Source organism: Coenobita brevimanus, chromosome 39 (genome assembly GCF_032717465.1).
Source record: "Coenobita brevimanus isolate Jiangsu-jjx chromosome 39, ASM3271746v2, whole genome shotgun sequence".
NCBI lineage: Eukaryota > Metazoa > Arthropoda > Malacostraca > Decapoda > Coenobitidae > Coenobita > Coenobita brevimanus.
Genome location: NC_136992.1, coordinates 13,522,673 through 13,548,465, shown reverse-complemented (window position 1 = coordinate 13,548,465; position 25,793 = coordinate 13,522,673). Strand labels below are relative to the sequence as shown.

Below are 25,793 nucleotides of genomic sequence, written 5' to 3'. Positions count from 1 at the left end.
CCGAAGGAAGTTCCTGGACGAGGTGATGGTTATTCTCGAGGACGAGGACGAGCGTAGGGAGGGACGGGACATGCGAGGCCAGCGGACTTTGGAAAACCTTTGCCACTACAAAATCAAGTGTACAATCTACAACTGGGCCAGTGCATGGAAGGATGTCCCTGCCAAGACTCTAGGAAGTGGTTGGTCTTGTCTGCTTCTCGGAACAGATGTGGAGCATGATTTCCAAAGTTTTGACGTGGATGACTTCCATGCACATCTTCGTGTTCATGGCGACGATGTTGATGTGGGCAAAGTGCATGAGTGGTTGGATGACGACGAGGGCGATCCTGGGTATCAGACATTGTCTGATATCGAGATCGCATCTTCAGTTGCAGGTGTCAGTACCCAGCTTGAAGATTCTGACGAGGACGGCGATGATGATGCGGACTCCTCTAAGCGTGACACTACTCCAGCCATCCCCAAGCGGAGCGCACTCCGGGAACACATAGAGTTTATTCTCAACTACCTGGAACACCCGGACTGCAACAGGGAGATGGGGCCCTTGGGACTTGTGGAGAAAGTGCGTGCTTTCAGGCAGCGCATCATTAATCGCCAAAATCATCGTTCCTTGCGTCAGTCAACCATTGACAGCTTGTTCAGACCCATGACCCCCGCTGTGCCCAGGCCTGGCTCCACACCATTGCCTCCCCAAGACTGGCCCTCATCCTTCGAGCCACAGCCCAGCACATCAGGCACGGTGGAGTCGCCACTGGACGTGAGTTTGCGCCTCTCTTCAGAGTTGTCTGCAGTGGGTAGTCCATCACCACATCCCTAGGCCACCTGCATCGGCTACTCTCAGACTCTGACAGTGAATAAACAGCAAGAACTCGCCACTAGACCACATGGGAATTTACAGTGTTGTGCAGTGAAAAAACAGTGCACAGTGTTAAGAAAGAAAAAACAGTGCGAAATGTTAAGAAATTAGATTACTGAGTGCAAAGACTTAAGTGCAGAGTGCAACACTGATTTTACTGACGTACAATGGAGCGGACATTAGACTAGAGTGTGTAGTGTTAAGAAAATGGATTTATGAGTGCAGAGACTTAACCCCTAAAGTACTAATCTCATCGATCGGGCATTTTGCGCAATTTCTTAAAAAGGACGAGCAACACTGATCGTGCAACATCCACAAAAAACTGGTGGCAGCTGGCTCCACCCCAACTGTGATGCAGATGGCTTCTAACCAATCAGAACTAAGTGTTGGACACACCGGAAAGGGGACCCAGGCCTGTTCCCAGGCGGTGGGGGGTGTACCTCCCACCTCCCTCTACCCCACTACCTTGTTGCTGCCCTACCTCGCATCCCTCTTACCACTACCACCACCACCACCACCACCACCACTCTCACACCCTCCTCATGCATCCCCCCCTCCCATGTGGATCCCCCCATGACTGGGGGAGGGTATTTCCCCCCTACTCTCCCTCCATGTCCCTGTACTCCACTGGGGCCCTTCCTTTGTGTCTTGAGGTGGTCTCCTCCCATCCCTCCATCCCCATACTCCCCCTCCTGGCCTTACCACCTCCTACCACCACCCCCAACCCCCCCACCCCAACCCCCTTCCCTCACCCCCCACCCCCTAGCATGCAGTATCTTTACCTCCCCAGCCTCGAGTATTGCATATTTTTTACACCTTATTGCGCGTGTTCTTGAATCATTACCTGTAATTTAATCGTGTCATTGCATATAGATATGCACACCACAATTATTTTAGCTGTCTTTATTCGAAACCCACTCGAAAAAGAAATTTTATTTTATGCCGATGCTTGCAAACATGTTGGAGCCTTCAAAAACGAAAACAAAATGAAAACTAGCTAGATTTGACAGCTCGGAGGGGAAAAGGGGGAGGGGAGATTAGGCGAGGGGAGGGAAGGGAAGGGAGGAAAGACGAGGGGAGGGAATGGAAGGGGAGGGAGGGGACTGGAGGTATTGAGAGGGAAGTGGAGGGGAGGATAATTTTTACTACTGCATTTATCATATTTTTATTAGGGGGTTCATGACCATTTTCCCTAGCTAGATTTGACAGCTCAGCAGGGAGGGGAGTGGGGAGGGGAAGTTAGGCAAGGGGAGGGGAGGAAAGGGAAGGGGAGGGGAGAGGAAGGGATTATCATAGTTATTGGGGGGTTTGTCACCATTTTATGTTTTTCTTAGCACATTACAATGGTATATAACATCAATACATGCCAAAAAAAAAATGACCTTGGTGATTTTGTACGTATTTTTGTGAAGAAAACAAGTGTGAGCGGCGTATTTTCTTTCTTGCCGTGACCGTGACGGGTAACTATTATAAACTTTGACGGGCCATAGCTCGGTAACTATTGGGTCTAGGAGGGTGGGGTTTGCGTTTTCAGGTGTGTAAATTGAAGCTCTATAGATTGGGCATAAAACTTTTAACCTTTAAGAAAGTCGAAAAATACGCCTGTTTTGCATCCTGGAGGGCAGTCGAGGCCGGAGAATTGCGTACCCTACGGGTTAAGTGCAGAATGCAACACTGATTTCATTAAGGTACAATGGAGTGCAAGTAAGACTAGAGTGTGCAGTGTTAAGAAAATGGAATTATGAGTGCAAATGACTAAGTTCAGTGCAAGACTTCATGTACAGTGTACTGCAGGTGCTTCAGGTACTCCTTTTTACTGTCAGAGTCTTAGAGGAGGCAGGTTATTCATCGAGATGGCGAGGGACTTGTTGTAAGTACCCAGAATATTTCATATTGTACTGTATTTTCTATACTTACCTCTAAAACCTCATTTCACTCTTGTATGTCCCTTATTGGTGTCAATAGGGTCTTAGGTGCTATGCATGTCCAGTTGGGAGGTGTTTTTCTGAGTTAGGCCAGGTTAGGGTCCATAAGTACCCGTCCAGGAGCCAGGGATTTGTAAGTACCCAGACTGTTTAATACTGTATATACTCACCTCTAAAACCTCATTCTCTGGTTCCTTTGCATTTATTTCACTCATTTGTGTCCCATATTGGTGTGAATTGGGTCTTAAATAGGTGCTATGCATGTCCAGTAGGGAGTTGTATAGGTGTTTTTCTGAGTCAGGCTAGGTTAGGGTCCATAAGTACAAGTCCAGGAGGCTGGGGCCCACTATCCGGACGGGACCTCTTTCCGGACATGCCTTTGGCTCTATTACGTTGGATAGTAGGGGGATTACTGTATTTAGCAGTGTACAGGGTACTTACAACAGTAACGTTACAAAGGTTAACCCACCTCCTCTAAGGCTCTGGCAGTGGGGACAATGCTCTTGAAGCACGTACGGTAATCCAGTGTTGTGCTGCACTTATATCCTTTGCACTGCGAGTTATAGTTGTTTAACACTGCACATTCTGTTCTTAATTGCGCCATGTCAGTTTCAACTGCCAGTTTGCACTGTGTACATAGTCTTTGCACTCTGAATTCTAATTTCTTACACTGCACAGCAGTGTAAATAACCATGTGGTCTAGTGGCAAGGTATTGCAGTTTATTCATTGTTTATTCACAAAAACGAGCACGTTCGGCATCCATTGCAACAAGCGTCTAGTCAGGATGGTAGTTAGGCGGTAACTGGGGAGGGGGAAACAAAGGGCCAAGAGTAAACACAGCTGTTTGGCACTGTGTGCCAAGTTCAAAGTTTGGTTGAAAAAAATGTCAAATTTTTTTTTTGCTTTTTTACGTTTTTCGGTCATTTTTGGGTTCCGAAGGCTGGGCCTATAATGTTCAGATGGTGGGGTGTCGGGTTGTTGGGCGTCTGGATATTACAGGGATTACTGTATACAGTACACCCTCATTATCGACGGGGGTTAGGTACCTAAGATACCCGTCGATGCCTAAAACCATCGATACCGATTTTCGTCTGGTCAGGTACCCTTTGTTTATATATTTTAGTATCCCTTCAATCTATCTATCTATCTATTGCCAGACGCCTCAATCCCGTTTGGGGTGGCCACAAACAAATCGCCTCCAAGTCGCCCTGTCCCCCGCCATTTCACTACCCTGCTCCCAACTCACACCCCCCTCTCTCATATACCTCTCCACCCCATCCCTCCATCTCATCCTCGGTCTCCCCCTCCCTCTTCCACCCTCCACCTCACTCACATACACTCTCTTCGTCAGTCTTTCACCCTCCATCCTCTCCACATGGCCAAACCACCTCAGTGTGTTCCTCACAACGCTTCCTATCACATCCACATCAACACCACAACGCTCCTTTATATCCTCATTCGTCAGCCTGTCTCTCCACGTGACTCCACAAGCTCCTCTTAAATAACTCATTTCCACTGCTCTCACTCTTGACTTGTGTCCTTCCAACAACGTCCAAGCTTCACTTCCGTACGTTAGAGTTGGTATCACAATACTGTCATGTAGTAACTTTTTTACTTCCATGCTCACTTCCCTGTTTCTTATCACTGCTTTCAAGGAACCAGCAACCTTTCTTCCCTGCTGTACCCTTTCAAGCACTTCACCCTCCAAACCTCCATCCTTACTCATCACACTACCCAAATACTTAAACGTACTCACATTTTCCAATTCCTCACCATCCAACCTCGCTATACATTCACTGACTTCACCTCTCTCAAAGACCATCACTTTACTCTTCCCTACATTCACCTTTAGGTTCCGTTTCTTACACACTCTCTCAAACTCATCCACCAAGCCTTGCAGCTCCCCTTCATCTTCACTCAACAACACAGTATCATCTGCAAACAACAGTACAGGGAGTTTCCAAACACTATCCTCTCTCACCAGGGCCACTCCAACATCCACTACCCTACCTTGTACCTCTTTTATTACCCCATCCATGTACAGATTGAACAACCATGGAGACATGACACATCCCTGTTTCAAACCAACTTTCAAAGAGAAAAATTCACTTAGTTCACCATCCACACGCACTGCAGCCTTAGCACCATCATACATACTCTTCACAGCATTCAACAACTTCCCATCTACTCCATATATTCTTAACACTTTCCACAATCCTTGTCTATCCACCCTGTCATATGCTTTCTCCAAATCCATGAAAGCCGCATACAACTTCTTTCCCTTCTCTAGAAACTTTTCCACTAAAGATCTAAGAATGAATATCTGATCTACACAACCTCTTCCCTTCCTAAAGCCTCCCTGTTCTTCTCCAACTAATTTCTCTGTTCTTTCTCTAACTCTGTCTATAAGTATCCTACCATACACTTTTCCTATTATACTAAGAAGACAAATGCCCCTATGATTACCACACACTTCTTTTTCCCCTTTTCCTTTGTACAAGGGAATAATTATACCTGACTTCCAATCCTCCGGGACTCTACCTTCCTCCCAGGCCAATCTGCACATCTTCCACATCCATTCTACTACTATCTCTCCCCCATGCTTCAGCATCTCACCACACACTCCATCAATTCCTGGGGCTTTCCCGATTTAACTTTCTTCATTGCTTCCACAACCTCTATCCTACTGATTTCTACCTGTCTTCTCACCTCCCTCCTTCTCCCAGCCATTCCCCAGCCACTTATACTCGCATTACTTCCATCCTCTACGTTCAACAATTCCTTAAAGTGTTCTCTCCATCTGCTCACTTTTCTCCCTTCTCCACTAGTAATCTACCATGTTTATCTTTCACTCCCCTGCTAACTTCACTTCCACCCTGTCTTACTCTTTTCACTTCTTTCCAGAACATTTTCTTACAGTCCCTCCACTTTACACTCAAATTCCTTCCAAATTCCTCATCCACTCTCTTCTTACTCTCTCTTACTAATCTTTTCACCTCTCTCTTCCTTTCCACATATAACTCTCTCTTCTGCCTCTCAACTTCTTCCACGCCCCTATTTCTCATCCATTCATTGTATGCTTTCTTCTTTTGTGCCACAGCCTGTTTCACCTCTTCAGTCCACCACGCTGTTCCTTGCACCCCCCTCCGTCTTCTCTTCCTTCCACACACCACATCACATGCTGCACATATTTCTTCTGTAAATATCTTACACACACCTTCCACGTCTCCCATCTGCTCCAATTCATATTTGCCCAATCGTTCCTCCACTTCTCTCTTATACTCTGCCTTTTTCTCATCCTCTTGTAACCTTTCCACTCTCCCAGCAACTACTCCTTCCTCTCGTCTTTCCCTTCTTCTATTCCTCCATCTTACTTGCATCCTAATTCTGGCCACCACCAAGTAGTGGTCAGAAAGGCCACTCCCCCAACCTCTATAAACTCTTGCATCCAATATACATCTTCGCATCCTTTCATCCACACACACATAATCAATCATTGCCTTCCTTTCATTCAGTTCACCACCCACCCTTCTCATCACTCGCCATGTATACCTGTGGATCATTTTATGCCTGAAGAGGGTATTGGCTATTACCAACCCCTCCCAGCACAGATGTCCACTAACGCACTCCCATTCTCATCTATCTCAGCAGGCACACCCCACTCACCAACTATTCCATCCACCTTCACATTACCAACTTTACCATTCATATCACCGATCAAAAACACTCTCTCATTCCTTCCAAAGTTTTCCATGCACACTTCCACATTTGTCCAGAACTCTTCTCTCACTCTTCTAGCACGATCTTGCGTTGGCGCATACACACACACACAATCGCCCACATTTGTATTCCAACTTTCAACTTTACCCACACAATCCTTGACCCAACTGATCCATACTGTCTTATGCTCTTCTTCCATCTTTTACTCACAACTATACACACTCCTTCCTTTGCCCTCTCATTCTCATCTACTCCTGCACATATACCCCATCCATACTCCCATTCTCTCACACTTTCTCCTCTCCATTTTGTTTCAGTTATTCCACATACATCCACTTTCGCATCCTCAAGCACCTGGACAATCTCTCTCTCTTTCACCTCATCATTCGCTCCTCTTACATTCCATGTACACATTACCAAGTCCTTTGTCCGGTCCTGGGTCGTCAACGTTTGGTCATTCCTTGTCCGAGGCTTCTTGTTTGTTTTTTTAGTTAGTTGTTTTCCGGGGAGGGGCACTAACCCTCCGCCAACCCTTTTAGTCGCCTTTTACGACAAGCAGGGATACTGGGGGAGTATGTAGTTTAGTTTTAGTGTTTCTTAGAAATAAATTAGTTAGGCAATTGAAAAACTGAATATCTTAATAAAACTACTTATATTAAGTAAAGAATTATGGAAAAAATAGCATAATCTCTGATGTTGATGCATAGTGATCGTACACTGGACCTCAACTTGTAATGGCTGCTGAATCGTCACTTCTCTCTCCACTTACACCTCACTCCGTCTAAAAATAAAAGATGAAACCAGCAGTTGTAGCCATCCATACGTTTACATAACCGAGTGTGTAAAAAAAAAAAAAAAAACGAAAGCAGCAGTGGTGGTCATTCATACGTTCTGATAACTGAGAGTGTGAGGCAAGTGTTACGTTAGATCAGCTGTTCGCACCGATCTTCACAACACACGCGTGGTGCTGCTAGCTCATACCAGAGAGACCACGCTCTCCTATTTACTTTCATTCTCAAGAGCTTCCTTTCATTCTTGTATTCCATTTCTCCCAGACCTAAATTTTCACGACTGTATGGCAGTTTATGCTATCAAAGATGAATCTTAGCCTAGCTTTCGCTAGGATCTTCTTTTAGGAAAATTCAACTCTCGTATATTTCATATTTAATCTTCTTAACTTTTGCAAGAAATATCCTTTATTGACAAAAAATCCAACTCGTCTTTAACATTATAACAAATTCTATATCTTAAACAGTAAACTAGACAGAAATGTAATTCTGCTCACCATTCAGTTTATTGTAGTGCTGTCACTTTTTGGAGACTGGTCTGAAGAAGTGCTCAGTTTTGGTCTGAGATATTTCCCTCCTCATAGATCACTGAATCTCCACGTAGGACATCATGGCACGTTCCAGCAACCTCTTCATTTTAAGAGACCTCTTAACCCTTTAACCGCGGGTGTCATTCCAGAATGACGTTGCAAAAACTGGACCAAACCGCGGGTGTCATTCTCGAATGTTTGTGAATATTTTGAATACCCCGCGTTTTTTCCGTGCGCCAATTGTTTCAAGGGAGAGTAGCTATTAAGTTCTTTCACTCCAGCCGACCCCCACCTCCCTCTTCCCCCCCCTGGGGCCCCACCTCCCACCCCCTGGGCCCCCCACCCCACCCCGGACCAAACATGCATCAGTATCTGTCCAGCTGTGTGAGTGACAATACCGCTGATGTGATAGTGAAGTGCAGGCAGTTACAGTGCCTTTTACCTGCCTTAGTGAACACAGAGTGGGTGTTTATCGTATGTGCAGTGTTCATATATGTTTATAGTATTATTATCAGAATGAGGTTGGCATTTGGTAATGGTGTGTGAGCGAAAAATAGTGATTACAACACCGCTGATGTGGCAGTGAAGTGCGGGTAATTACAGTGCCTTTTACCTGCCTCAGTGAACACAGAGTGGGTGTTTATCGTATGTGCAGTGTTTTTATATGTTTATAGTATTATTATCAGAATGAGGTTGGCATTTGGTAATGGTGTATGAGCGAAGGTAATGGTGTGTGAGCGAAAAATAGTGATTTTACACCCCTCACTTCTAACGGCACTACCCGTCCTGTGAAAGTCAACAAAGTCATGAAACCTACATCAATGGAAAGCTGAAGGTTAGTACTTTCTAATGGTACCTTATTTTTTTCTCTAGCTTTATTCTGTGCAGAGTTATTAAGGTTTAAAGGTTTGTTTACATTTGGCTGAAACCCCCGCGGGAGAGGACAGTCAGACCAAAACAATACCCGCGGTTAAAGGGTTAAGCGATGGATCTATTTCAAACAGACGATCAGTGAGGGCCCGTGTCATTCTTAACACTTCTTCTAGGTTTTCCAGAGTAAGTGTGGGGAGCTGTTCCTCTTCTAGTTCATCCTCAACCTGCTCTCGAACCTCGATGAGTTGTTCTAGATCCTCATCTTTCAGGGCTTCACCAGGATGTCCCAGAAGTTCATCTTCTATCTCCTCAGGTCGTAAATTTGAAAAACCGTCACCACCAACTTCATGAGCCAGCTTCACGATGTTGAGTAACTGGGGAACAATAGAGGGGAATCCTTGGAAATCGTTTACGACGTCAGGCCATAATTTTCTCCAACATGAGTTCACACATTTTGTTGTCAACTCGTCGTGACTTTCTTTAATGAAAGCTGTGCACTGGGCGATATTATACTGCCTCCATATTTCCCTGCTTGTGGCCTCACTTTTCTCATCAAGAGACTCCCTGATCATGGCAAATGTTTTCTCTGCATATTTTGCTTTGAAAACGGCAATGACTCCCTGATCCATTGGTTGCAAAATTGAGGTTGTATTCTTGGGGAGGAAGACAACCTCAACGTTGGGGTGGGCAAATTTTAAACTTTCTGGATGCCCAGGGCAGTTGTCCAAAACAAGTAAAACTTTAAATTCCATTCCCAGGTTTGCCAGATATTTTTCTACCTCTTGGACAAAACAGTTGTGGAACCAATCAAGAAACAATTCAGCTGTCATCCATGCTTTCTTGTTTGATCGGTAAAACACAGGCAAGAGGTTCATGTCTCTATTTTTTAAAGCACGTGGACGTTTGGAATGATACAGGAGCATGGGTTTTATCATATGTCCTGCTGCATTACCACACAACAGCTCAGACACACGATCTTTTACTGCTTTAAAGCCTGGCGCACTTTTCTCCTCCTTCGAAATGTACGTTCTTTTAGGCATTTTCTTCCACCACAGGCCTGTTTCGTCCGCATTAAACACTTGTTCAGGCCTGTACTCTTTCTCCCTTATAAGTTCAGCAAAGTCACGTGGGTACGATTCTCCTGCTATCTGATCTGCTGAAGCTGCTTCACCAGTCATCCTAATGTTATGTAGGCCATACCTTTTCTTAAAATTCTCGAACCAGCCCTTGCTGGCTGCAAATTTCTTTTGCCTAGAAGCACCAACATTACTAGGCCCATCACTATCGTCATTACTTTCATCACCATCATCACTATTTTCACCTGCCTCACTTTCATCACCATTATCTTCACCAACACCACTGCTTTCACCAGCAAACCGAGCATAGAGTTGTTTTGCTTTGTTTCTGATGAACTGGGAGTCTAGCGGCTCGTGTCGACGGTTTAAGTCCTCAATCCAAATATTCAATGCCTTTTCCATTTTCACCAAGGCATCATCTCTCACATGCATCGTTACTTTAGCCGATCTTGGTGTGCACGAAGCCAGAGCATCTTTAATGTCTTTTTCTCTCCGTTTTATGCCACGAACACTGGACTTATTCATGCCATACTCGCGACCAACCGCTGCATAGCTCATTCGACTTCTAAGTTTTTGTAATATTTCGTTCTTTACTTCCAAGGTAAGTACTTTCCTTGCTCTCTTAGCTGCCTTATTTCCAGTTGGAGTGTTACAAGGGTGCTTCGGAGCCATGATGATCGCGAAAGCACAATAGATGTGGCCGAACACGATGTGAGAACAACAGACAAACGTGTACTGATGCTGTTGTTTGTTGGGTCGGCGGGAACATGCCGCGAGCAGCCAGAGACACCTGGCGGGATGGCGCGCAAACTTGCTAGGAGGTGCCAATACAATTCTTTATTTTTTATTTTTTTAATAATAATAATTTAACTCCCAGCAGAAAAAAAACCCGTCGATAATCAAATCCTTCGATAAAAAAAACGTCGATAATGAGGGGGTACTGTATAATAATACTGTACTGTGCACTGATAAACATGTCTTTTATTTACCATATTGTGGTGAACATAATTGAAGTGGTCAGGCAGTCCGGACTGCTTCTGGCAGGAATTTAGCGCGGTAGTTCCTTGATTCCGATAAAAGCGAATTCCGGTCTATTGAAGTCCATTATATTGAGGTTTTACTGTAATTATAGTGAGGTTTTAGCATATTTCGATAGAATGACCTTGCTGTATAGAATTTTATTCCAAATATTTATTCGTCTTCTAAACGATATACTGTACTAGAATCTGAATAACAGTGACAAGTTTTATGACTACCAGCCCTAAAAGTCCCACTCCTGCCTTGTCATGTGGGGAGCCACATATCCACCCATCCACTCATCCACCTGCTCACTCAACCCATCCAGCGCTCACCCTTCCCAGACACCTATGTGACCCACCAAGCACACTGAGCTTGGCCATCCACTCAGCCCACCCACAAATGCCACCCACCAAGCTCATCTAACAGTCCCACCCAACACATCTACCCACTCACCTACCCACCCTGAACCCGCCCACCCACCCAACCCACCAACTCAACCACCCACGCAGAGCACCCCGGCCACACAATCTTCTCAGCCACTCTGGCAACCCACCATGTCACCACACACCCTGGTGACCCACACATTCCGATGACCTATCTTGCCCACCAACCACGGTCACCCACCCTTCCCACTGACAGATGCCACCCACCCTGCTCACCTAATAATGCCATCCATCACATCAACCCACCCAGCCCTCCCACGAGTGCCATCCACCCTGCTCACCCAACACTACCATCCATCACATCATACCCACCCATCTTTCCTTGAATTCAGTGTAACTGCAGTGTTTTCTTGTTTACAGCTGCGCATGAGAAATGTTACATCTTTTTCCAGTAACGTTCCTCACGCTATGCATATAACGTGTGATGGAGCATATGGCCTACCAGAGCCTCTTATAAGATATCGCAGGGCAACATTAGCTAGGCACTAGGATACCTGTTTGTAATATTAAGTTATGTTAGTTTTCTCCAATTTGTAAACTGTATATGGAAAAAATGTAAAGAAAAAAGTCACTCGTTATTCCTGAAGTACTTCCACTTCAAGGTCATGCCGCAGTCTGACCGCAAAATATATGTAAACAATTGTAGTGACAGCTAAAACTCAAATAAATGCTATTTCAATAAAAGCCAATGCCATCATTCCAAATACATACTTGGGCCAATGATGACAAGAAATTCACTAATTTCATCATGAATTTTTCTTCAGTGGCTATCTATCTATCTAGATCTATCTATCGCCAGACGCCTCAATCCCGTTTGGGGTGGCCACAAACAAATCACCTCCAAGTCGCCCTGTCCCCCGCCATTTCACTGCCCTGCTCCCAACTCACACCCCCCTCTCTCATATACCTCTCCACCCCATCCCTCCATCTCATCCTCGGCCTCCCCCTCCCTCTTCCCCCCTCCACCTCACTCACATACACTCTCTTCGTCAGTCTTTCACCCTCCATCCTCTCCACATGGCCAAACCACCTCAGTGTGTTCCTCATAACGCTTCCTATCACATCCACATCCACACCACAACGCTCCTTTATATCCTCATTCGTCAGCCTGTCTCTCCATATGACTCCATAGGCTCCTCTGAAATAACTCATTTCCACTGCTCTCACTCTTGACTTGTGTCCTTCCAACAACGTCCAAGCTTCACTTCCATACGTTAGAGTTGGTATCACAATACTGTCATGTAGTAACTTTTTCACTTCCATGCTCACTTCCCTGTTTCTTATCACTGCTTTCAAAGAACCAGCAACCTTTCTTCCTTGCTGTACCCTTTCAAGCACTTCACCCTCCAAACCTCTTCAGTGATATGGTATGAAATTTTTTAATGTCTTATTGTCAGTAGACAGTTTAGAAACATTTCTCTCCAGATTCTTAAAATTCAGTGTTTAAGCTTTAAAATGATATTGCCGTGAATGATCGTTTTTGCTAAATACAGCCTACCACATATGGAATATTGACATTTTTATTGTTTTATCTTTACATTCAGCCCTTCCGCTAAAGATACCTATGATTGTTTTTGTAAAAAGAAAATTTTTGGCCCATGCCAAAGATCAGAAGAAAAAAAAAAAAAAAGTCGCAGCAAAATTACCCTGCCTGACAGGGTAATTTCACCGCAGACTATTTGTTGTTTAGTGGTTGGTGGGGGTGTTCACCATCCACTCACTTGATGTAGTACTGCTCTCAGGTGCCTCCCCTTTCCTTTCTCCTTTCTTTCCATCCTTCCTCTTCTGTCTTTCCTTCATTCTTTACTCTTCCTTCTGTCTACAGGTGACTCTACACTGAGTGACAAGCCAAATGGTTTCCCATACACCAGGAAACCATTTACAATGGGGTGGTAACCTTATAACCAAATTATGGCGCCTGGTGGTTCAGTGGGCAATTAAGGCGCTCCAGTTGGATTGAGCCAGTGCAGGTTTATATCCAAGGGGTGGTTTTGGGTTTATTGTTCAAATAATGCCACTTAGGGTGAGTGAAGCTTGTCACTCTTATCTCAAACATCAGGACCGACTTGCCTAGCCCCGGGCTGCTACGCTTCTCATGGGGCAACACTGCATTAGATGATGAATGAATGAAACTATTTCATGTTGTTATTGTTAGAGTATAATATTTATTGTTATTATTGTTACAATATCACACTACATATCATACATAACTGATTATAACTAGGCTTAGGAAGCCCAGGATATCATATAGCAGAGCCTGTGCCATGTACTGTGCGAACTTTATGTTGATCGCATCCATTGTTGTTTCACTGATTGCTTCACGGTTGATAAGTTGGTTGGGGGACTCCCATGGCATGAGTACATGGCAGGGTTCTGTTTTGGTGAGTATGTGTGTGTTTAAGTAATTCACCGGGTCGGTCAGGATCACTTGATGGTCGTGATGGTCAGCTTTTACCCTCCCGGAAGGGAGCTGAGAGCTCATATAATCCGATCTAAGGGCAAGGCTGTGACCTTCACACACGCACGCACCCGTTCCCCTTGCTCGAGGGGGACAGTAACCACCCACTTTATCAGTGAAACTTTTCGCAACCTGAGCGAGGCGCGAACTCCCGTCCACCAGTTGACAAGCGAGAACGTTACCACTGCACCAGCGAGCGGTGTGTGTGTGCGTGCGTGCGTGCATGTGTGTGAACAATGCAGACAGTTCTGAACCACTTTTAACCTGAAACATGTAAATAGTGGGTAAATTTTTTTTTTTTTTTTTTTTTTTTTTCCATTGATGTAATAAATGGTGAAAATTTTTGTTAAACAGTTTCATTTCTCCAGTGTCATTTTTTTGCACAGTGGATCAGAACTTCACATGATCTTGTTAGGTCGGCATTCCTCTAAAACCTAAGCCCAAAGAAGCCAAATCCAAGCAATAGTTTGGGAGCTATTGGCCTTTGAATAGGAACTGTTGGTGATGTGGCAAAATTCCCCTGGGGCAAAATTATCCCACTTTACCCTATAATTTATATATTTTTGATCAATTCTGAGATTGACACTAAAGGTTGACATTTGCATGGAATGACTGTGTACAATATTATTTTGTGTGGGCCAATTCTACAAGCAGGGCATATACCGTTTGTGTTTCCACCCAACCTAAATCTAAGCTGGTAACGGAGGAGAGCTGAGTGAGGTCCAGTCTAAGCCTAGCTAATTGAACTCAGTCACATCTGTTTAAGTACACCTCCTATAGTTGGATGTCAGGAGGAAGCTTGTAATATAGTCTTCTGATGGAGGTGTTATATTGCCCTGCATGTGAAGTACCAGTAAGTATGTTGGTGTTTCTTCATTGCTAGTGTTGGAATGTATGGAGGTGGGATTTTGTTGTAGAGGGTTTGATAATGTTTGTGTGGCGGTTGTTATATGAGCCTATGTGTGTTGTTGTGTTTGTCATATAATGACAGGGATATTGTGTATTGGCACAGGCTACTGCATAGAATTGTGTGCCTCTCATATCAAGGTAGTTTCTGACAGGGAGGACTTCAGTTTCAAAATGTGAGCTGTGAGAGTTGTCTTGTTGCAGCCAGTGGTGATGCTCAGGGCATTGTCCTTTGTGGTTTGCATGGTGTTGTAGTGAGCACAGTATTAGACAGGATGAGACATCCATCTAATACCGTACTTACTGCATAGGGCAAAGGAACATCACTGATCTTAAGTAATGTTTGTAGAGTAAGGAGGTATCTTTTTACTGACCAAAGTATGACTCTGTAGTTGCCCTGGGTCCGTTGAGTGAGCCTGGGGGTGCACCACCTCTTAATAACTTGTACATGGTCTTTCAAGGTGAGTTCAGTGTCATATGTCATTTCAAGGATCATAGTGGAGAGTGTATGTGGCACACATACATTGTTTAATGCGATGTGATGGGAGTAACTGTGTTCATGATTACTGCTGGTGATGAGTGTGGTGGTGGATTTGGCCGGTGTGATCATCAGCTCGTTTTTCTTAGTTCAAGTCTGCAGTGTGTTGAGTTAGTCCTGTTGCAGTGTTCTGATTGTATGCAGTGTGGTGTCTGGTTGTTATGGTGATGTGATATGCATATGAGGCAATGTTTGGTAGCAGCTAAGGTGTAAAAATACTGTGCATGTATAGTTTGAAGATTCTCGGTGAGAAGAGAATGGAGCCTTGTGGAATTCTGTTACAGAGATTTTGTGTTGTGATGGCATGCCTTGGAATGTAATATGTGCATTTCTACCAGGGAAATAGTTGACAAGCCAGTGTTTGGTGTTTCTTTTAATTTTTTGTTGTATATCCAGGTGATTATATAGCTTGATAATGCTGATGGTAGTAGTGGTAAGATGATAATATTGATAATGTATATTTTGTGTGCTGCATTAGGAAGCTGATACAGACCCAACTGGTGAGGCAGTGCATCGTACACAACAAACACTCACCTTCTATGAACTGGACCTGGGCCTTAACCACGTGGTGCGAAAGTATCATGAGCCGCTCGAGGAACATGCCAACTTTCTCATCTCAGTCCCAGGTAACTCTTGAATCTCCAGCTAACTATATCATCTCTGTCCGAGTTAACTTTTGAAACTTATTTCTTTATTTATGTGCAGTAACTGTTTTTTATGATCAAAAGGTTATACTAGATTCAAAAATTGTTCATAATGAATTGCCATTTTTTAACATTAATTTAGCTGAAAATTCCTCCATCTGTCATCTAGTTGCTAATTTTCCTGTCAGGACCGTAGGAGTCCAGAGCTAGGTTATGTAGTGTAGACATTCAAGGTAAGAGTGACCAGTTGCTCCTCCACTAGTGTCATTGTATGAGCAGTAAATTCCAACCATCTTGCTGAATTAAGCCCTTATGAATCCTCAGATAATTACAGGTAAATGGGGTGCTCACCATTCAATTACTCGATATATTGCTGCTCTCAGGTGACTGCCCATTCCTCTCCTCCTTCCTTCCTTTCCTTCCTTTGTCTTCTGTCTTTTTTTTTTTTTTTTCCTTCATTCATTGAACTTCCTTCTGTCTGCCGGTGACTCTACACTGAGTGACAAGCCAAATGGTTTCCTGTACACCAGGAAACCATATACTATGGTGGGTGGTAACCATATAACCAGATTATGGCATCTGGTGGTTTAGTGGGTAATGAAGGCACTTGTGCCAGATTGAGCCCGTGCAGGTTTATATCCAAGGAGTGGTTGGGGTTTGTTACTCATGTAATGCCACTCAGGGATGAGTGAGGCTGGTCATTCATACCTTGAATATCAGGACCTACTTGCCTAGCCCCTGGCTGCTACGCTCCTCATGGGGCAACACTGGGTTAGGTGATGATGAAATTTCCTGTTAATTTTCCAGTGCTGCTTTTAATGCTGATTTGCCATATTCTACTAGTTTACAATATCAATAGTATTGAAGTAGTTATTATTTTTTGGAACACAAGCATGACTTTAATACAGTAAAAGCTCGATTAACTGACATCTGATGCATCGGCACATCCGTATAACCAGAACACAAATTAGATCCGGCATGGGGTCAAAAATATTCCAGATACCGGTCGCCGCCGATTCAAATCTCCCATTCTCCGCTATTTTGACCCTGTTCCTTCCACTTCTTCAGCTCCTGACCCAGTTCCTTCCACTTCTTCAGCTCCTGACCTTGTTCCTTCCTTTACTCCTTCTTCGCTGTCTGAATCCTCATTGCATGATCCTGATGATCCCTCCATAATTCTTGAACAGTTCCGTACAGTACAGGATAAAGTAGTGTATGCAGCTAAGTTTTCAAAATTATTTTTGGTCTGTAACATATGCTAAATTTTTCTTTAAATAATTTTTGGTAATGTTTGCTGGTTTGTGTTCAGTCCTGTACAATTTCTCTTGCTGTCTTTTTTGTGTATTGTAGTGTACCTGTACTGTATCTTGCCTGTACTGTATCTAATACTGAATAATGTACACTATGAAATAAAGTCCCAAGTTTGGCCCTATTTCCTTTGTTTGACCCTCAGAAAATTTCTAAGAGTAACATTCGGTTATCTGGAAAATTCCATATCCGGAATGGAAGAATCCCCATGCATTCCGGTTAATCGAACTTTTACTGTATATAACTGGGGCTGCCTGTAAATCCTTTATTTAGTTAGATAATTTGGCCTGATAATAGATGACTCCATTGTCTAACTTAGTGACGTGTGTTGGGTGCCTTTAAGAACTGCTTGGTATATTCATAGGTGAGCAGTGTGTGAAGAATGATGAAGGAAGTGTTGTGGTGAATAGTGGGAATATTAAAGATGCATGGAGAGAGCATTACAATCAGTTGTTGAATGAGGAGTTTGACTGGAACAGGGAAGGTTTGGAGCCTGCAGATCCACTGTTTGGCCCATGGCCTTTGATTGATGCTTCTACTGTGAGCGGGGCAATAGGCAGGGTGCAGGTGTGGAAGAGAGCAGGTGTGTCTGGGTTGACTGCTGAAATGTTGGAAGCCTCAGGAGATACAAGTGAGGTTAGGCGCTGACGTGATAAATACAGTTATATATGAGTGTGTTGTCCCAGATGATTGACTGAAGAGTGTAATTGTAAATGTGTACAAAGGGAAGGGCGATGCCCCGGAAAGAGGAATTATACAGGCATAAAGCTCTTAGCCCAGATAATGATGGTAATGGAGAGAGTTCTAGAAGGTATAATTAGAGAAAGTTTGGGTTTATGCCAGGCAAAGGGATTGCTGATGCCATACTCATTGTTTGACAGATTCAAGAAATATATCTAGGAAAGAAAAGGGAATTGTACTTTGTTTTTGTTGATTTAGAGAAGGCCTTTGACAGAGTCCCTAGAGAGGTGGTGAAGTTGACAGTGAGAAAGCCTGGGATTGAGGAGTGCTGGTTAGGGTGGTTATGGCCATGTATGTGGGTGCTTGCACCCAGGTAAGGGTTAATGGAGACTTGAATGACGAGTTTACTGTGAATGTTGTGTGCACCAGGGGTCAGTCTTGAACCCCTTGTTGTTTATCATGGTACTTGAAGCCCTCTCACAGGGCTTCAGAAATGGTCTTCCATGGGAGGTGTTGTATGCTGATAATTTTGAATTGATTGCAGAGAATGGAGGGAGGTGGAGTAAAGATCTAGGAAGTGAAGAGATGGTATGGGGCATAAGGTCTTAAGAGTAAATGGAGATAAAACAAAATTGATGGTATCTAAAGCTGGGGATGTACTGTCAAAGAAGAGGGAGAGTGGCCATGTGCGATTTGCCTCAGGGGCATGGGAAGTACGTAATTCCATCTTGTGCGGTGTCTGTGATAAGTGGGTTCATACGAGATGCAGTGGTATTAGAGGTAGACTGCGAGATAATGCTGATTTCATGTGTGCAATGTGTTGAGGAGAGCAGGTGGAGATTGTCAGGCATGAAAGGATTGAACTTGCTGGCGAGTCTCTTGAGTGTGTGGAAGAGTTTTGTTATTTCGGAGACTTCTTATATGCTGGAGGTGGGGCTTGAGCTAGTTCTGTGGCTAGAGTGAGGAGTGATTGGAAGAAGTTCAGGGAGCTGTTGCCTCTGCTGACATTGAGAGGGCTGTCCCTCTGTGCTAAGGTATATTTGTATGCAGCATGTGTTAGGAGTGCAGTGGTGAATGGTATTGAGACCTGGGCAGTAATGGAAGGACATATTCACAAGCTCAGATGTACAGAAAGGACAATGATTAGGAGGATGTGCACTGCGTCCCTGAGTGTGAGGCGTGGGGGAGCTAGGTTTATGATGGAAGAGTTGAGGGGTAGGATGGGACTGGAGTGTATTGGTGTCATGATGAGGAGAGGTAGATTGAGGTGGTTTGGGCATGTGGAGAGGATGAGGGATGATAATTGGGTGCAGCAAGTGAGGAGTGTTGATGTTGGGGATATGGTTGCAAGAGTTAGACTGAAAAAGACCTGGGACAAGGTCATTGATTGTGATCTCAGGGATAAGGGAGTGAATAGGGAAGCTGCCAGAGATCAAACAGCAGGGAGAGCCACCATTAGGTGACAAAGGCCGACGCATGCAGGTATGTTGCCTTCAAAAATGAAACAAACAGTTTGCTATAGTAATCCCTGTACTATCTGGTCGCCCACTATCCGGACTCCCCACTTTCCGGATGTATTGGGCCTGGGCCTTTGGAACCCAAAAAAAAAAAAAAAAAAAAAAAAAAAAAAAATTCCGACATTTTTTTCATCCGTACTTTGGAATTGGTGCGCAGCACCAAACAGCCATGTTTACGCTCGGTGCTTCTTCCCGCCTTCCCTGATCCCTCCCCAGTTACCACCTAACTACCATCTTGACTAAATGCTCATTCAATGGATGCTGCACGTGCTCGTTTTTGTGAATAAACGGTGTTGTGCAGTGTTATGAAATTAGAATTCAGAGTGCAAAGATTAAGTACAGAGTGTAAACTCGCAGTTAAAACTGGCATGGTGCAATCAAGAACAGAATGTGCAGTGTTGAACAATTATAACTCATAGTGCAAAGGATTAAATGCAGCACAACGCCGGATTACTGTACGTGCTTCAAGAGCATTTTCACCACTGCCAGAGCCTTAGAGGAGGCGGGTTAACCTTCTTAACGAGCGGCCACGGATGTATTGTAAAGTACCCTGTTCACTGCTAAATATTTTCCATGCTCACTTCTAATTCCTCATTCTCTGGTTCCTTTTCATTTATTTCATACTTTCTGTCCCTTGTTTGTGTGTATAGGGTCTTAAATAGGTGCTATGCATGTCCGGTAGAGAGTTATGTAGGTGGTTTTCTGAGTTAGGCTGAGTTAGGGTCCATAAGTACCAGTTCAGGAGGCAGGGGCCCACTATCTGGACGGACCCACTTTCCGGACATGCCTTTGGCTCTATTGCATCGGATAGTGGAGGGATTTCTGTACTTACAGTACTGTTGTTCTGACTCTCATTTTAAATGTCAGGACCAACTTGCCTAGCCCCTGGATCCTACACTTCTCATGGGGTAACATAGGATTGAATGATGGATGGATGGATGGTTATTATTGTTATGAGATCAAGTTGACTGGATGAATATTTTGAGGAGAAGCACATTATCAGGGATTTGGCACCCCTTTTTAATGTGACAGCATCTGGATTGACTCTATTGGAAACGTTTATGTGAAGCTGCTGAACGCGGTAAATGTTTTGGCGTATCAGATAGTGTTAGGATTCTAAGGGCTGGATTCACTAACATCGTCGTAATTTCAGGTGCCTGAGCAAGATCTGGCACCTCAGATTACGCACTTCTGTGGCGCTGTATCTCTCACCAGAGTTTGATATTCACTAAAAATTTTTATGGCGCTGTACCCCTGTCATAAGTTGTACGCGCCTTATATTGGCCGTCATCAGCTGATTTCTGCTCAGCCAGTGACAGAGAATCTTACAAGTGAGGCTTTGTCGTGATCAACCAATCACGGAGCGAACCCTCATATCAGCTGTTTGTCTCCCTAATGTAAACACAAGCGCAGAGGGGAGAGCATGCACCACACACAAAACACAGTCCTCAACCCAACAGAAGGAAGTGACATCAGAAACTAACTCGACGTAAGTTCTTTTAGCGAAATATATAGTGGAAATAAAAACTCCAAGTCCAACAGAACAAAACGAGAAACGTCCTAACCTTTCAGGAGACGAACTCTCTGTGGTATTTATTTCCTTTACCAGCCATTTCTTTAGTGCTCAATCTTACCATACCCAGTGGATTTGTGCTGTCATATAGTGTATGCCTGTATGTGTTTTATTCTGTGCAAGTGAATATTACCAAATCTTGCTCAACATGCTGAAAGGAGGATTTCGTTTCCCAACTTTCCAACAGGGAGCTGGGTTAGGTTAGGTTAGGTTAGGCTGGGTTGGGTTGGGTTGGGTTAGGTTAGGTGAGGTTAGGGTAGATTATATTATTAGGTACAGTTAAGCTAGGTTAGGTTTAAATTATTAGGTACAGTTAAGCTAGGTTAGGTTAGGTTTAGTTAAACACTTACAGTAGGCTGTTTCTTTCCAGAATTACTAATACTGTATTTCTGATCATATTGTCTTAGTCATTTTATGGTTATTATTCATTTGCACATCAAATGAGGCCTCAAAACACTCAGATGAACTTAAAAAAAAAAAAAAAAAAAAAAAAAAACTATCAAATGGAAAAAAAAACAGACCAAAAATAGGAAACGACAACAAAGGAAATATTTACCCTCTTAGTTTTGATTAATGAAGTCTCCAAAACAAAAACAATTTTTTTCCCTCACTAAACACAAACATTACAAAGAAAGCAAAGATGCTAGCATGGGAAACTATTACCTATAGGGTGAATAGTGTTAACAGAGGGAAAAGGGAGAGCAATGAAGTGAGGAAGGAATTTCGTGATTTCAGATTACAAGTTAAGGGGAAGGCAGCCAAGGCAATGAAGCAGGCTAAGAAAATTTTAGGTTAAAAAAAAAAGAAAAAAAAAAAAATGCATTTTTCTGTTGTTAGTTACATAGTGCCTGTGAGGATGTAAGCTGTTTGTTCTAACTTACCATATCAAACAAACCTAACCCATTCATGAGGCGTTACTGGTAGAGGTAGGATTTGATTATAACTCTTTGGTTAGCTTGATCATAAAAGTCTAAAACTAAGAAGTCATTTCATTTTTTTGGGGGGGAGGGAGGTGGGTTATGTTTTTGGCATCAACGACTAAGAATCATTTGGGATTGTAAGCAATTACCTTAGAAAAACTTCCTATATCCCAGAGGCTAAAATTGATCCCATAAATCAGTAATAATTTTGCTTTGGTCTAATGTTGAGCTTTTATATTGCTAAAGAAGTCATTCATTTTGATTTTCCTTGTTACCTTATCCAGTATATTGATGCATGAAATGGTTTGTATTGCATAGGCTTTGTTCAGGTATTGTTTGTTGGGTTTATTTAACACCTTAATTCCACTGCCATGTGTGAAATAAAGTTATTGTCTTCATATAAGTTTAATTACCTTAGTATATCAAACCGTCATTGTTTAGCACATCCATTATCAACGCATGAACTGCTGAAAGTCTGATTTCACGTCGTGGAAACCTTTAATATCGTTGCAAATGCTCATCATGCACATGGAGAGGGTCTAATGGGTCTCTGAACCTGCTCTCTCGACATAAATGTCGGTGAGCTAAATACATAGCCACAAGCTCCATCGCTGTACAGTAAACATCGGCAGCTGACTGCCCAAGCGGCCCCAGTGGAGGCTTTCCTGGTGGCATGTTTATTTTTGACACATTCGAATTACCTTGCAAAGAAATAGGTATTGCCAGAGTTCTTAGGATCACTAAAAACGATTATGGCACATCTTTTATCTTTCTGTCTGTTCAATTTCTTCTTTTACAACGTTGATTAGAAGTGAAAAGGGACAAAGGCAAATGATAGGCCGAGAGGTTGCATACTTGATAAACACACTGACTCCGGGTTGTGATGTAGATTAAGGTATGTCCTCCAAGCACTTAACTTCCAGCGCCAGATCTTGGTGCAAGATGGCGGCGCCCATGCTTTGTGAATGACTGATTCTGCCTCAGCATCGTATCTTTAGGCACCGTTAGGAGATCTGGCGCCTTAAATGCTTAGTGAATCCAGCCCCAGGTGAGCAAATCGAAGTGTGGCCCATTGGATTGGGCAGATTTGGGCTGTCTGGTCATTGCAACTCCTTACCCTGCCCTAGTGTGGGAAAGGAGGTCCAGATGATAATGATGATGATGATGATTATTGTTATAATACTACACATCATACACAATTGATTATAACTAGGCTCAGGTAGGCCAGGCTACCATACAGTAGGGCCTATGCCATGTATTGGGTGAACTTTACATCAGTGGCATCCATCACTGTTTCACTGATTGTTTCATGGTTGGTAAGTTGGTTGGGGGGAAATCCTATGGCACGAGTGCATGGCAGGGTACTGTTTTGTTTGTATGTGTGTGTGTGTGTGTGTGTGTGTGTGTGTGTGTGTGTGTGTGTGAGAGAGAGAGTGTGCATGTGTGCATGCATGTGTGTGTGCATGTGAACAGTACAAAGAGTTCTGAACCACTTTTAACTGAAATATGTAAATAGTGGGTAAATAAAATGTTATTTTTCTAGTTTTATTGATGCAGTAAATAGTGAAAAATTTTGATAAATTCATTTCTCCAATGCCATTTTTTTGCACAGTGGATCTAAACTTTACATGAACTTGTTAGGTTGGCATTCCTTTAAAACCTAAGCCCATCAGATGCTGAATGCATGCAATGGTTTGGGAGCTATGGGCCTTTGAATTGGAATTATTGGCGTCGTGGGGAAATTACCCTGTTTCACCCTAATGAGTTGGTGTCAATGATGGTGTGGTATTGGTGCCTTGTTTTATCTTCTGTTATTTTTACAGTCTAGTGTCGATGTGTATTGAGTTTCTGGTGTTTTAGGTGGTAATGATTGCTTGTCTTTATCTTTTATTGTTATTACTATCAAATTGGTGGTAAGTGGGGGTGCCCACCATCCAGGGTGCATGGTTTTCTTTACACCAGGAAACCATTTACTGCACTGGGTGGTAACATTATAATCAAACTATTGGGCCTGGTGTTTTGCTGGGTAGTTAAGGTGCTCCATCTGGATTGAGCCTGTGTCGGTTCATAACTAAAGGGTGGTTGGGATTTATTGCTCACGTAATGCCACTCAGGGATGAGTGAGGCTGGTCACTCTCATCTTAAATGTCAGGACCAACTTGCCTAGCCCCGGGCTTCTACGCTCCTCAGAGGGCAACACTGGATTAGATGATGAATCAATGTTGAATGAACTATCAAATGGAGTGTTTTATAATGAGTTTTTTTGTATTGTAGGTGGTAATGATGGACTGTCTTTGTTATTATTTAACTATGAAATGTGTAATATGATGAATAAATGTTGAATGAACTATCAAATGGAGTGTTTTATAATGAGTTTTTTGTATTGCAGGTGGTAATGATGGACTGTCTTTGTCTGTTATTATTTAACTATGAGATGTGTAATGAGTGGTTGGTGTTATAGGTGGTAATGATGGTCCATCTGGTGTGCTTGTGTGCTCTGAGAACTACATCACGTATAAGAATCTTGGTGATCAGCCAGACATCCGCTGCCCTATACCCAGAAGGAGGGTGAGTACGAACTGCTTGCTGCTTGTTTTGCCATAGTAAGCCATGAAACTTCAGTATTCAGAAGCATTTCCTCAACTTTTCTTGCCTACTTTAAGATTGAGAGAACTGCCATCATTGTGGCCGATGAAATATTGTGGTGATGAATGGGCCAGTTCATGTGAAAAAAATTCTTCTGAAGTTATTGCAACAGCGTTATCAAGTTTAAGTCATTATAAAATGAGAGATAAAGTTGCCTGGGCATGCTGTTGATAATTCCCTCCCATTTTGTACTCTCCTTGTTCTCTGGATTCTAACTCAGTTTATCCATGGGTTGGGGAAGAAACTTCAAAATGATATTAGTAATTATGATGATAAAAAGTGTTTGTGTCATACTGCCTTTATATGCTCATGAACATATTAGTTATTCTGTGTTGTTATTTCAGAATGACTTGGATGATCCTGAGCGAGGGATGATCTTCATCTGTGCTGCCACACACAAGACCCGGTCCATGTTTTTCTTCCTGGCACAGACTGAGCAGGGTGACATATTTAAGGTTAGGTCTGGGGCTGTATTTTCATAAAGTCTGTCAAGTTTAACCCTCTAGCACACCATAAGTTTCCAATAAGAGTCCGTATCCCCCCACAGAACCAAAACCCCGCTCAGGCTGTCTCCGCTCACGCAGAAAGGAAAAAAATTCTAAGGCCAAATTTACCCTATGGAAAATGCTTATATTGTTATAAATTGTAGCCCATCATCATCGCTGATGTTTTTACTATAAGATAAGCGAAAAAACAAAAGAAAACAAAAAACAAAACGTGAATAAACGTACAGAAATGAAGTGAGAAAAACCTTATTTAGGTGAATGCTAGCTTCCAATAACTTTCCTGGATGCGCAGTTGCATAGTACATGTTTATATGCAGAATTTCTCAAGCTTTCCAATGAGCCTGGTTGCAATATGATACGTCCAACAGTTTTTGAGTAAATCGAGAAATTAAAAAATCACCTGAAAATGTCAGCTTTATTTATTATTTCGTATGTTATTAGTGACACTGTAACAAACATATATGTAAATTATTTCCAGTTTTGTAGCCCAAAGGTTATGGAAGCCCATGATATAATTCACAGTGTTATAACACTTACTGTTATTGAGAAATGAATTTTGAAAAGTTACTATGGGTTGCGCGCAGTGACAGCACCTACGCTCCGGCCCGAAGGCTGTGTATGTTTGTGTTTCAGAACTTTTCCCAGAATAATTATTTGTCCCATCCATCCATCCATTGCCAGACACCACAATCCTGCAAAGGGTGGCCATTTGACACTGAGTTAGTTGTTTTACAGGGAGGGGCACCAACCCTCCACCAACCCACTTGTTGACACGTAGGGAGCACGTATGGTTTGGTTATATGGTTACCACCCAGCGTTGTAAATGGTTTCTTGGCTTACAGGAAACCATTTGGCTTGTCACTCAAT

The 25,793-nt window shown here is 43.2% G+C and overlaps 1 protein-coding gene across 1 annotated transcript in view; it reads left to right on the top strand.

Annotated features, from left to right (window-relative positions):
- The window catches only part of Sf3b3 (splicing factor 3b subunit 3), a 262,909-nt gene that overhangs the window by 55,663 nt on the left and 181,453 nt on the right, over nucleotides 1-25,793 (top strand). Inside the window, exons 5-7 of the mRNA XM_080270145.1 lie at nucleotides 15,610-15,757; nucleotides 24,236-24,342; nucleotides 24,765-24,875. Of these exons, the coding sequence (XP_080126271.1) occupies nucleotides 15,610-15,757; nucleotides 24,236-24,342; nucleotides 24,765-24,875 (366 nt within the window). The remainder of the gene's footprint in view (nucleotides 1-15,609; nucleotides 15,758-24,235; nucleotides 24,343-24,764; nucleotides 24,876-25,793) is intronic.